At 38.0% G+C, this 14,241-nt stretch overlaps 2 protein-coding genes across 2 annotated transcripts; one reads left to right on the plus strand and one right to left on the minus strand.

Annotated features, from left to right (window-relative positions):
- Positions 1-894: 894 nt before the first annotated feature.
- On the minus strand, positions 895-13,990 carry LOC135153947 (DNA polymerase zeta catalytic subunit-like). The gene is made up of 8 exons (XM_064098901.1): positions 13,822-13,990; positions 5,958-6,138; positions 5,214-5,400; positions 4,026-4,100; positions 3,271-3,352; positions 2,513-2,636; positions 1,704-1,910; positions 895-1,019 (listed from the first exon to the last, which is right to left on the minus strand). Exons 2-8 carry the CDS (start codon positions 6,094-6,096, stop codon positions 895-897), a joined length of 939 nt encoding a protein of 312 aa, XP_063954971.1. The 5' UTR covers positions 6,097-6,138; positions 13,822-13,990.
- LOC135153949 (uncharacterized) lies at positions 10,955-11,956 on the plus strand. Its single transcript, XM_064098903.1, has one exon. The coding sequence runs from the start codon at positions 10,955-10,957 to the stop codon at positions 11,954-11,956; it is 1,002 nt and encodes a 333-aa protein (XP_063954973.1).
- Positions 13,991-14,241: the final 251 nt, after the last annotated feature.

Below are 14,241 nucleotides of genomic sequence, written 5' to 3' on the forward strand. Positions count from 1 at the left end.
GGTACCACTGTGTAGAACAGAGCAGTCATAGTCCTCACACGATGCGTAGCTCATAGGGAGCTCCGGCCGGAGCTCCATGGGTTACGCGATGCGTTGCCCGGAACGGTGCAGGCAGGGGCAGCGCTCGCAGGCGGCGGCGGTAAATATATACCTACGACTACGCTGGCCCAAGTTAATTAACAAATTAGTAATGACAATGTTCGCTGTCAATTCCACCTCGCAAAGAAATTCAAGTGCATGTTGCTGATGCATGATTTTTTTGGTTGAGTCCTGCTTCATAACCCCTGCGATGGCGACGTTTTCATGTCCCTAGCAGACTAAACTTTCAATACGGCGCTGAGCATGCTCAGTACTGCTTTATTACACTGAGCATGCTCAGTACAGTGATAAATAGAGCGCTAACTTCAGTCATCGATTTAGCCCACCGTGCTAAATATTTAGCCCATCGTGCTAAATATTTAGCCCGGTGGGCTAAGTTAGCCGGGGGTGCTAACTAGCCCACGCTTTGTGAAATGCTCGGTGGGCTAAATTAGCCCACGGGGGATAGTTAGCCCAGTGGGCTAAGTTAGCACGGGCTAAGTTAGCCACCCTTCGAGAATTCGGGCCAATGTGGCAGATAATGATATGTCAGGTAAGCTCTGAAGAAAGAGTTTATGCCTTGTTGTGAACAAGTTGACCAATTTCTCCTAATTAATCCCTTAAGATTTCACTCCAAATATGTCCTTTGATAATACATCATATTGTGACCAAGTTGTCCAATCTCTCCTAATGGATGGCTCTGGGTTTAGCTAAAACTGAACTATAGCTCTAGAAAGTAAGAGTTTCACCACCTATATTTGACTGGGTTCAAATATGGTTGTAAGGCAAATAAATGGCTCTGGATTTAGCTACAAATTAGTCCCTTGATAATTTACCTGGTGAAGATGGAGGTAGTAGTTGATCCATCTGATTTAGTTGTTCTCTCCTCTGTCTCTCATCCTCCCAGATACCAACCAGGCCTGGGTTCGTCTCAGCATTATCTAGTGCAATTACAGTAAGAATAGAAAATTTCGTCTCAGTATTGACCTATACATTCACAATCAGAATACAACATTTTAAATTTTCATTCTCATTTTGAACATTGCATTCGGCAAAGGCCCTGTCACGTCATTCCGCTTAAGCATTACAGGCGAGTTGCCGGCAAATCAGACGTGCTAGTGCAGGCAACTACGTGTGCGATATGTTCTAGATACCGTGAATGCGGGCGACATGCGAACGGCCTGCGGGTAGCAAACGTAGTCACCTGCAATTTACACGCAAGGCTTGCACAGAATGATGAGATAGGGCCTTAACTTTGGCAACGGATGCTGTTTACAGGCACATCTATAATAAGACTTTCTGACTAGAAAACGTGTTTCAGATATTGCATTTTTATAGTTCACAATTTTACCAAAGAAGTTAACAATACCAAAACAGTAAATCAAACCCATGTTTCTGGAGAAGCTTGGGTTCGGAGATCCTGGAAACACAACAGCAACTGATAGGAAGAATCACTGCAGCATTGCAAAACATATCCCTGTTGAATTAAAACACACTCTGAAAGAAAAACGTAATTTGGACCACTGCATATCTTTCGAGTGTGATACACCGGCATACATGAATTGGAAGAATGCTACACCTACATGTACATGCATTAAATCCTAATCCAATCTTAATCCACTCACCTTGCAGGTCCATCCTATTGAGTATATCTGCTGCTACCGCATCCACCTCAAGCTCACAGCTGCTCTGTCTCTTGATATCTTCCCCTAGCCATTGGGATGATGGAATGTTCTCATCCGCCCAAACCTGGGTACAGATACTCATACTACCACTGCTATGACGTCGCCTCAGGGGCGTGGGGGCGCCAGGGAGGCTGGTATCTTGGAAGCCTGAATATTAAGATGCAGATGTAATGGAAATCATTATCAGGGTAAAATGAACTGCGTTATGTAATGGATTCAGTTCTTGAGAATTGGGGAAACGTTGGGGTCTACAGGCCTTACACTGAAATCTTTTCAGGGTAAGGCCACTTTCTATAAGTAAATCTCCTTTTTACAGCATGAATGAGGGGGGGGGGGTGAAGGAGGCATAACAATTTCCAAGGGTGATGAGATGGGAATTGAGGCCAGTCCACAGGGCATCAACCATAATGGCCTTTGATGACTTTCATAAATCAAGCTCTGGATTTTACACTGTTGACGTTTAGAGACTTGAAACCTGTAAACAAATGCTATGTCCGGTTCTTCTGTTTTTAAGTTATTGAAATGTGAAGAGGAAGCTATATAACCCTCCCAGCTCCCTGCAAAATAATATTTTCAATCGATTTCAACTGTAGATCTACAACAATTCATTTAATGAAGAATCACAATTAATTAGTTATATCGATACTTCCCATATCAGTGCAATATGGAAGGTACACTTTGATGTTCATGTAGGTCCCCCTCTTCTAAATTTAATTGTGGATTAGGGTCAAATTTTCACAAGTTCTTACTTGTAGATGGTTTTGGTGATGAAGGCTTCTGATTGGCTGAATCTGTAACCTCCTCTGACTTACGAAACTTCACTGCAGCCAGATTCAGCATGTTCATTCCATACAAGTTGTAGTCAATAAGAAACTGTCATTTGAAAGGAAATAAATATGTATTATGCTTACAATGGGTGAACAACTAATATCTCATTTCAAAAACAAATTTAAAACAAAGAACAAAATAATATGTATCTTGTACAATAATATATATGTATGAAGAGATTAGGATAAGGGTGAAAGTGGTTGAGAATACGTATATAAGGATGAGATATAGAATTTGATTTTGGTTAGAATTTGACCCAAGTTCATAATAACTGATGATGTTTTTAATATGGTTATGGCAGCTCGAGCTAAAGCCGGGGTAATAATAATAATAACAATGCATCTCGGAATAGAATATTTCTAGATAGATGGCGCTATATAAATGCCTATTATTATTATTATTATTATGGTAATGATAATGGTTAGGTGAAGAGTTAGCTTTGAGCCTAAGATTGGGCATATGATTACAGTTAGGGTTAAGGATATTGATTATTGATTGCCTCTTAACATCAAGATGAGGATATCTCAATTTTAATTTCCAACCAAAGAGAAATTTCTCAGATTGCTTACAACTAGTCATGAATAATCAGGTACTCTATGAATTAGGAATACCATTATCATATGACTATTATCATCTTTATCATTATTGATTAAAGCAATAATTATTTGACAAATCTTACCTGGAGGTTGAAAGGAACATGAGATTCATGAGGCTGGAAGATCTTATTCATAACAGCACCATTCTGAAGAAGCTCAACAGCTCTGAAACAAGAAAGAAATGCTACATGCTTTAGATGGAAAAGCAGATGATTAAACCATAGATCAAAACGAACCAAAGCAACAACAAAAAATAAATAAAATGTGAACAAATTTTAGTTCAAGAATATCTCTATATCATGAATCATATAATATGAAATAATAATTGAATAAGAATGGTATCACTGGTCATGCAAGCCAGGGTTCAAATCTCAGTTGGGACAGTTTGACATTTTCCTGTTCTTTTTCCTATAACTATGATCAATCATCAATATTTTTGCAATGAAATCTGAAGTGATAGTTTGAAATAATTCACGATCTTGTTCCTGTGTACATTTTTCCCTTTTAAACAAATCATTTGCTCTATTTTTTTTCTTGTCTTTATCTCACAAGAGATAAAGGCTAGGAAAATTGCGGATGGATGGTTTAACAGTAATGATCAATGAAAGGAAAATGAATTGTAAGAAGAATAGCCCCAGACCCCAACAGAGATCGGAAAAATCTTGCAATGTGACACTTAAACATCTGAGAGTATCTGGTCTTTCAAACATACCCTTACCAGAATAATTAGAGAAACACTAGTAAGAAAATCAAACACCTCATCCGAAAAGATAAGCATAAATGAACAATCATGATATGTGTTCTTGAAGATGAAGCAACAGAGTGATTTTGTTCATACCTTTTCCTGACAGCAGGGTTGTAGAAATAGATTTTCAAAAATTGTCTCTCTGACTTGTGGTATCCATAAAGAGGTCTGTAAAGATATTAAATCACATTTGGAATACATTATTGGAAATATTTGTATGATTTCTTCATTTTATATTGTAAAATTTAAACAACAACTTACTTGAATAATTGACATTAATGCAGCTAAATATTACGATATTTTGCAGCTATACCCAAGTATTACAATCTGATGCATTGTCACACAAATGAACTTCCTAATAAACATTACAATTTCTTCAAGAAAGTTTCGACCAAACTAAAACAGTGTCTTTAAATCCCGACTTACAGGTATCTTTAACAAAATAGACAAGATCATTTGCATATTCAACTTTAACTATGTTCCAGCAATAGAATCCTGAAGTATTCAAAGTCATTACAAGTCATTACACATGGAATCCAATCTTCCCTCTATATCCAATAAAATTCAAGTTATAAATCATATGCTATTGAGATACATGTAAATAAATTATACATGTAGTATGTTGGTTTAACTTCTCTGCTTAAAGATAAATTCCAGTTCTGATAACGATCTCAAAATGACTTTTTACAGAATCTAATATAATGACCACCCAAGTGTCTGTTTGTATGAATAAAAAATATGTGCCAAAGGATTCTGGAAGAAATTGTGTAATTGCTGAGAAATAAGCAAAATAAGCGCGGATTCGGTCACTTCCGTCGGGTCTTTATTCCAGCAATAATAATACACTGTCCCACGTGTGCCTATCTGTGTTGGCGATCTTCAGTCTGATTGTATTTCAGCTTAGATTTTATGATTTCACAAAGTTCAGTTTATGTAACTGTACCAGATCTAGATCCACAATGATATAGTCATACTTAACCTTGGTTTTACAGACTTTCTCACAAAATTAGTGTATTACTGCAACTACTATCATTTAGCTTTAAGCATTCATGGGAGAGTCTCACAAAAACTGAAGTCTGACTAAAAACTGCACTTCAATTTTGATTTGCAGGTGGTGTTATAAGGCATACTGCATTGGTCAGATCACGCTGGAAAGTGCTCTACCACATGTCAATCAATGAGATCGCGCATTGACACTTGCATGACTTGTAGTCAAACTTAAAGTTTTGTGAAACATCCCCCCGAAATCAGCAGTATCACCACGGAGGCAAGGCTACTTACATTCCCGAAACAAGTGAGATCTTGAAGACATGCTGGACAGAGGAAGAAGCCTTCCCTTGAGCCACCTGCAGGGCAGTGTCCAGACTACTGGCCATCTGATGGAGGTAGCGGTCAGTAGGCTGGCTGCCATCATACGGGATGTATATATAAGGAAAGACTCCATGGACATGAAGACATGTCTTCTGGCCTGTAGGACACAATTTGATTCAGTTAAGCAGATGAAAAATAAATTATAAAATAATTTTCAAATGATTCATGGAGAGAGACCCTCACGTTGAAGAAGCCTGAGGGTTAAGCCAATACATTTTTCTAAAATTCTCAAAATGTGACAACTTTTCCACAACATACAGACTAATGCTCTGTTGTTCATTCCTCTTTATCAACATTTTCATTTGAAGAATTCACATCAGAAACAAGTTGAAAAGCAATTGACAAATTCAGTGGAGCAGCATGTGTACTCAATATGTTTTAAAGCTTTTGGTTTCTCAAACTTCCTTTCATATAGAAGATATAGCAAGTTTTAAATTTGTATGAAAATCATGATTATTCATTTTCACTAATCAAATGCAAACTGTATTCTTACTGTTTTGTAACTGTAAAATGCAGATCGTTTATCATGATGCTTGTGAACTCTTCACTTCTACACATACAAATGTATCTTGTTACAGAAGAACCATTTGTCATAATTAATGAGAAGTATTGCTACATGAGTAATAATGAAGGGGGGGGGGTATGCCTACTTACCCGATGGAGTTGAACCAAAGACCCTGATGACTGGGACCTGTTTGACCTCTGACCCCCTGAATTCTGAGAAGGTCACATCCAAATCTTCAATAGGGGAAGTCTGGTAGTAGTTGAAGGTCACAATTCTTACAGAAAACATCTTGTCTGGTTGACTACATGCAGTTTGCAATCATCTCTATTCCTAGTGAAGAAATAACAAGTATGAATAATTAAATGGTGCATGCATGAGAAATCAATCTTAATCTTTATTACCAAAAAAAAAAAGTTTTGGCAACTTCATTTGTTGGATTGGGAATGTATTAAGTAGGTTCAGTTTAATAACCCAGGCACCACACAAAAATTCCTATTTACCGTGTTTTCTTTTTATCAGTTCTGTTGTGTAAGACATTAAAGTTATTGTCTAGCTTCATACAGGGGCTAAAATATTTTTATCTTGCTGCTAAGGCTGTAATAATAATTTTGCAAACATTTGCATAAGACAGGAATCACCTGAAACTTTGAAACCAATTGGTTGCTTTCTTGCTGTGATAATGGTGACTAAAATAGTAACCTTTTACTTATTGTGAAACATGAAGTGATACATGTACTTATGAAATCAAATCATATTGTCAGGGTTTCCTAAACTGTCTGCTTGACACATTATTGTATGCACTGACAGCATATAGGGCTCAACAGCTCATTCTTTGCAAACCTCCAGAGTTACCCAAATCCCTTGAATATTTAGTATTTGCCCAAGAATAATACTGATATATACTATGTAGTTCAACTTCATGTTAAACTCTCAGTCATTCACCTTCACTTGTTTACAAACTCCCCCAATGTCATCTTAGAATCCCAAATCCCCCATTAACTCCTAAACCCTGACCATAAAAGACCAACCATCAGTTACATCAGCTAGCTTCAAGGAACAAAAGATATAAGAAGTATGACTCATAATACCAGCCAATTGAGTCCAATATTTGGCAAAACACAAGCTTCTGGTAGTAAGTAAATAATTTCCGTTTACCATAATTTTTCAATTTTATTTTTTATGACATTAATATTCAACATTTGCACTCCAGAAATACACATGATTTGTGTTTGATTCAAAGATTGTATTTTTGTTTTGGTCCAATTATGCTTAAGTGTTTGATATTTGGGCACTTTATTCAACCATATTTTTTTCAATTCTATTTTTATATGACATAAATATTCAATATTTGTACCACAGAAATACACATGATTTTTATTTGATTCAATGATTGTATTTTTGTTTTGGTCCAATTATGCTTAATTCCAGTAGTTGCAGTAAACACTGATTTCATGAGAAAGTCTGTAAAACCAGGCTTAATTATCAGTATATCATCGAGGATCTAGATCTGGTACAGTTACATAAACCAAACTTTGTGAAATCTTGAAATCTACGCTGAAAAATGTTCAGACTGAACTTCCCCAACACAGATAAGTGCACGTGGGACAGTGTATAATTATTGCTTTGAGTGTCGGGCCCGACGCTCTACCCGAATCCTGTGCTTATTTGCTGATTTCTCAGCAATTACACAATTTCTTCCAGAATCCTTTGGCACATGCGTTTTATTTATACAAACAGACACTTTGGTGGTCATTTCATTGGATTCTGTACGAACTCATTTTGATATCGTTACCAAAACTAGCATTTACCTTTAAGATCGGACAAGTGTCCAATATTTGGGCACTCTACCATAACGTTACTAGGCCTACTAATGTTAGATTTATTTATCTGCACCAAGACAAGTTTCTATGGTGGTGTGACCTTAATTCGTGCCTTAGGCCTACCTAATTTTGTGCACGGTTGAATATCTCTATATCTAATTAATATCTTGAAAAACTTATATCACCAACAGAAAAAGCGACCCAAAATTATCAGTATCATTATTTTTTTTAGGTAAACTGGTAAGGTCTCAATTTGTGAAAATAACTGATATCACCAACAGAAAAAGCGACCCAAAATTACTCAGTATCGTTATTTTTTTTAGGTAAGGTCTCAATTCATGAAAATATTGGCAATCAGCAAATTTTGTTACCTTTTGCGTCCACTCCGAGAAAATCCGATCTTCTCGGCAAGCATAAAAAAATTGCCAGTTTGCAAGCAGAGGTCTCAAGATAAGTACGTAAAATCGGATACCATCCGATTTTATGTCATTTTAACCTCAATCTTATATAATTATCTTACCTTTGTCTGCTTGATTTTGTTTCTAATGTTTTGCAAAACGATCGTGCGCAAATTAAGGTCACACTTTTTCAGCCGAGCGCGCACTAGTCGATCGCCATGGAATTTTGAGATCGCGATACGAGCGAAACCCTTGACCTACTTTACAATTCCGTCAAGCGAATTTGACTTTAGGATCTTGCCTTCTATCTGGTATTTATGATTTTGATCAATTTTGTGTGAACTGTGAGAAATCACTCACACGTATTGCGAGGTTAGTATTAGTATACTAATGGTATACTATATAGTGAGACCACCACATATCGACCACCTCTTTTGAAACCGACCACCTTGCGCGCATTAAAATTATTGTGTATTACAAACGATACGTGCGGGAGTGTAGGCGCAGTTTCCATAGGAATGGTAAGAATCGATTTTACGAGATAACAAAAGAGGGGAAAGGGCAAAAATTTAGTAGAATTTATCAAAATTATTTTGACAAGACCCAAACTCGCCCCGTTTCCGATAGGGAACGGCTTTAGAACAAATATCCGTCGTCAATCGTGGAATCATGTGCCGGAGCTTGCAGTGTGGGTAGTGAGACAATGATTTAGCATGTTGACTGGCCGAAGTACTGGCCGAAGTGGAAGATACTGCCGATTTAACTGTTGCAGATTCGTCTGAAATCAACATCAGCGATTACACAATAAATGAAGAGGACACAACAAAGAAAGCAAGAAGAGTTGTTGATTTTTCATCAGTCCCAGAGATTGACAGGAAGAAGGATCACAAGACAAGCAAGGGTAAAAAGAAAGCAGAAACCAGTAAGTCTGTAAAACCAAAATCTAAACCCAGAAATGACAATACCAAGAATGGATTCAAATGTTCCAAGTGCAATACGATGACAAACCGTATGATTGAATGTGAACTTTGTGATAAGTGGTCTTGCTTACCATGTCAAGAGATGAATGATGAAGTGTATTCATTTATTAGTTCATGCAATAACAAGCAAGTACACTGGTTCTGTATTGACTGTGACAAAAAAGCACTGAAAGTAGCCAAGAATGCTCTGACATCAATGAACATAGACCAGGAAGGAAGTCAAATTCAAATTAACTCTGATGATGTTGATAAGTTGGCAAACAAAGTAGGAGAAAAATTTAATGAAAATGTTGCCAAAATCATATCCCAAGCCCAACAGTCGATCAAGGTCATGATAGGCAAAGGAGAGAAGAGATTGAGAAAATCATATGCGGAAGTGGCAAGTTCTAACTTAGCTAGCCATACTGTTAGCCGGAATACAAAATCAGGCACCACACAGGCCTTCTCTGAACATGGTCATAAGGATGATCTGAATATTAGCAAACCCTCAGATGTGGTGAATATGGTGACGATGGAAGAAGTGGTTGAAAGGGAAAAGAGAAAGAACAACTTGATTATCCACAACGTTCAGGAATCGTCCTCTGACCAGTATCAAGAGAGGCAAGAAGCAGATATCCGTACTTTCCAAGACATTCTGAAAGAGTTGAATATCAAAAATGTGAAGCCAGTCAAATCCATCAGACTTTGTGGAAGAAACCAAAACAAAAGGACCAAGCCAAGGGTTCTTTTAGTAGAGCTGGAGTCGACAAGAAAGAGAAGGGAGATTCTGGAGAAAGCTAAAAGCCTAAAAGATTCTGAGGCATGGAAAAATACATACATTTCCCCTGACCTCACACGACTTGAGCGACAAGAAAGATACAAACTCAGACAAGAATTGAAGCAAAGACGAGAAGGTGGGGAAATGAATCTCGTCATACGAAGAGGAAGGATAGTTCAAATGGCCAACCGAAATACCAAGCAAACAAGAAAGGGAAATGAGCAGGTTGTGACCCAGAATGAATCCAATAATCAGAATGGTGCTGAAGTGATCTGTGATAGTAATGACAGTGAAGCCGAGGAAGAGTTGCTCGGAGCCGTGGGTGGTTCGGAGGATGAGCAATGACTGAATGAGCGTGTCCACACACAAGTACAGGATCATGAAGAAGTGAAAGATTTTGAAGTAGCGCAAGAAACAACTCATGCAGCTAATAGAAAATTGACAGTATGGTACACAAATGCAGATTCTTTAAGTAACAAAATGGAGGAGCTTACTCTGGCAATAGCACAGAACAATTCAGACATTGTGATGATAAATGAAGTACTACCAAAATCAAGTGCCTTCAGTCATTCAGCAATTTCGTACAGTATTGAAGGTTATGATATGTTTTCCAATCTTGACACTGGTGCTAAGAGAGGGGTGTCTATATACTGTAAGAAAGCCTTGAAAGCAAAGGAAGTGCATTTCGACTCTGATTTTCAGGAAATGATTTGGTGCAAGATAAATTTGCTTAAGAAGAAGGAGCATCTCTTACTTGGTTGTTTGTATCGCAGCCCGTCTAGTGAAAAAGCAAACTCTGACCAACTTTGTGATCTTATAGGTATAATAAGCGATAGTCAGGATTCACACGTAATGATAGTTGGAGACTTCAACTTACCTGAAACAAACTGGAAAAGTTTGCAAGTAGAAGCACCTAGTAATCACCCAGCACATATGTTTCTCGACGCACTACAAAGCAAGGATATGGTCTAGCATGTAAGAGACCCTACTAGATATCGGGAAGGACAGAGAGCAAACATTCTAGATCTGGTCATTACTGATGATGACCATATCATTCAGGAAGTGTCCCACCAGTCACCTATAGGAAAGAGTGATCACTGCAGCCTCGTTATTGATGTTTGCATTGATGATGAACTTCCGAAGGAGAAAAGACCTGATCGATATGTAATGTATAAGGGAGATTTTGAAAAAATGAAAGATGATCTTTGTTCTGTTGACTGGGACAATACATTGAAGGATAAATGCTGCACTGAGACATGGACAGTGATTTTAGACATGCTACATTCTTTGATGGAGAAGTATATCCCCAAAGCCAGTAATAAGAAGCAAAAGAAAAGGAGTATTTACATGACCAAAGATGCATTGATCCTCCAAAAGAGGAAAAGCCACTTGTGGGATAAGTACCGGAAGTCAAGATCAAGATATTATTATGACAGGTATAGAGAAGTTAGTAATGAACTTCGGAGTCTTACACGACAGCTCAGGAAGGATCATGAGGACGATCTCATCAGTAACATTGGATCGAATCCAAAGGGTTTCTGGAACTATGCTAGCCACAAGAAAAAAGCAAGAGTTGGAATTGGAGACTTGAATAATGATGATGGGAGTCCCATTCATTCAGACCAAGGAAAGGCAGAAGCTTTGAACACATACTTTGCTAGTGTCTTTACCAGTGAAAATGTGAATTACCTGCCTGATCTAACAGGAATTAATCACGGTGAGGCAGTCATTAAGGAAGTGACGGTAAATCCAGACATAGTAGAAAAGAAACTCAGGAATCTGAATGGTAACAAGTCTGCTGGGCCAGACAACATTCATCCCAGATTCATAAAGGAACTGGCTAGAGAACTGGCAGAACCAATGTCAGTCCTTTCCAACAGATCATTGGAAGAGGCAAAACTTCCTGAGGACTGGAAAGCAAGAAATGTCACGCCAATTCACAAGAAGGGAAGTCGGAAAGCTATGGAGAACTACAGACCAGTTACTCTAGCATCAGTTGATGGGAAGCAGCTTGAGAGTATCATTAGAGATGCCGTGATGAAATTCTTGGAAAGGAATAACCTTCTCTCCGACTGTCAACACGGCTTTGTTAATGGACGGTCGTGTATGACCCAGCTTTTATTGGTCATTGAAGAATGGACTAGGATATTAGACGATAGCCAACCTATTGATGTTTTATATCTAGGCTTTTGATGCAGTACCTCATGAAAGACTTTTATTGAAGCTGAAAGCTTATGGAATTGAGAACCCTCTTCTTGCCTGGATTAGTGCCTTCCTGAAAGGCAGAAAGCAAAGAGTGGCTATAAATGGAGTGACATCATCTTGGACAGATGTTAAGAGTGGCATACCGCAAGGGAGTATCCTCGGGCCCATCCTATTTGTCATTTTTATTAATGACTTGCCTAGTGACATAAACTCCAGGATCTTACTCTTTGCGGATGATACTAAGATGTACAGAGCAGTAGGGAATGATGAAGAATCCCAGGCCTTACAGGCAGACCTGTCCAAACTTACCATGTGGGCTGAAAAATGGCAACTTCCTTTCAACCAGAATAAGTGTACAGTTCTTCACTTTGGGAAAAATAACAAGAAAGATAAATATCACATGAATGGAGATGAAGTTGCCTCATCCACCAGAGAAAAGGACCTGGGAGTATTGATTGACTCGGAACTCAAATTTCATGAGCATATATCAATGGAAGTAAGCAAAGCCTATCAGCTCCTTGGTATTATCAGACGGACTTTTACTCAACTGGACACAAGGACCCTAAGGATTTTGTTTAAGGCATTGGTAAGACCACACCTAGAGTATGGCAACATCTTGTGGAACACTCGATGGAAAGAAGATGCGGATAAAATTGAGAAAGTCCAGAGAAGAGCAACTAAGATGGTGCAGGAGATAAAAGAACTCCCCTACACAGATAGATTAAAAGTATTGGACTTACACTCCCTGTATTATAGAAGAAGGAGAGGAGATGCCATTATGGTATTTAAAATACTGAAAGAAATGGTCAAGATGGACTCAAGTCACTTTTTCTTGCCATCAACTAGTTCACATCTTCGAGGTCATACGTTAAAGATATTCAAGGAACGATCAAGACTCGACATACGCAAATGCGTTTTTAGTAACCGGGTAGTGAATGACTGGAATAGCCTCCCCCAAGAAGTTATTGACTCAGGCTCCATCAATGTACAGTATTAAAATTAAGACTCGATAAGTTTTGGTGGTCTGAGCGTTTCAATCTCCAATGATCAAAACCGTCTCTACCCTCCACGTGTGCAAGTTTTTGTTCTTATGTAATAACACATCGTATGGAGATGGACTGCAATTTCAGATGAAGAGATCGAGGTCAACAGGATTACCTCACCTCGTAACATGATGATGATGATGATGATGATGATGATGATGATGATGATGACATCATAGAACTGATTTGGAAGAGTCAAAATATTTCGCAACCGCGACAAAAATCGGCTGTAAACTTAGTGTATCGCGGGTGGTCGGTTTCAAAAGAAGGGTGCAAATGTAAAACCGTTGTATTTGTTGTTCGCCGATATATAAGCGAATTGAATTGGAGTCGCCGATCGAAACATGGGAATCTGATCTGCTCAATTTTCTGCACAAATGAGACGAAAACTAGGTAAAACTGACAAATATTTTCGCAGATATGATGCTTAGAAAATTAGGTGGTCGATAAGGGGTAGTTCCAACCATATGATATAGGCCTATGGTGAGAAATTTTGATTGAAAATCAACTTCATGATAATTTTTAAAATATGCGCAAAATATGGTCACCCCATCATACAATTGCTACTACCAAATAATAACTAACAAGTACAAGCACACGCTCTCTCTCTAAAAAAAAACACAAAAAAACCCTAGGCCTACAAAAATCAGTAACAATCTCATTTATCGCAAAAATAAAAATCATCATACTTATAAGATGAATTACAGACATGGATAACTGCATACGGGACTGAAGTAAAACCCAAACTTGCATTTTTAATTATCTGCATATGCGCTCGCGTAGAACAGATATAATAAAACATATACTCACTTTAAGCTATAAATATGCTTCTACTTTATCTACTCCTTGAATTCGTCGAACATTCAGAAGAAAAGATTACATTTTCAGGCGCAGGCGAGTCAAAACATGATCATGGTCCAAGACAAATTCACGATCCAGGGTTATTTTTGTGACTCATCGACAAGCCTTTATTTATAATGACGAGAGAGGGCGCACGTCCGAAAGACATTTTCTCAGCTTGAGGCTTTTGAACAAAGGGAGTCTTGTGGTGTCCATTTATGGGCAGAGAGATCAAAAATATGTGCATCTAAACTCCATTTAACCGGATTATTCTATATCAAATCATGCTGTACACTGAAATGAGCTATAATTTAAGACAAATTTTAGTTTTCGTAGACAGATTTTGTCAATTTTTCATCCCATTGTCTCACGATCGGGTTTGGTATCTTT

The sequence above is a fragment of the Lytechinus pictus genome, chromosome 4, assembly GCF_037042905.1.
Source record: "Lytechinus pictus isolate F3 Inbred chromosome 4, Lp3.0, whole genome shotgun sequence".
In the NCBI taxonomy this organism is placed as follows: Eukaryota; Metazoa; Echinodermata; class Echinoidea; order Temnopleuroida; family Toxopneustidae; genus Lytechinus; species Lytechinus pictus.

Bases quoted from the DNA above. Each gene is read 5' to 3' on its own strand.
- LOC135153949 (XM_064098903.1), top strand. From the start codon at position 10,955: ATGAAAGATGATCTTTGTTCTGTTGACTGGGACAATACATTGAAGGAT.
- LOC135153947 (XM_064098901.1), bottom strand. From the start codon at position 6,096: ATGTTTTCTGTAAGAATTGTGACCTTCAACTACTACCAGACTTCCCCT. The intron at 3,353-4,025 runs GTATGAACAAAA...TTCTTGTTTCAG, and splicing joins AACCCTGCTGTCAGGAAAAG to AGCTGTTGAGCTTCTTCAGA. The intron at 1,020-1,703 runs GTGAGTGGATTA...TAATTGCACTAG, and splicing joins CAATAGGATGGACCTGCAAG to ATAATGCTGAGACGAACCCA.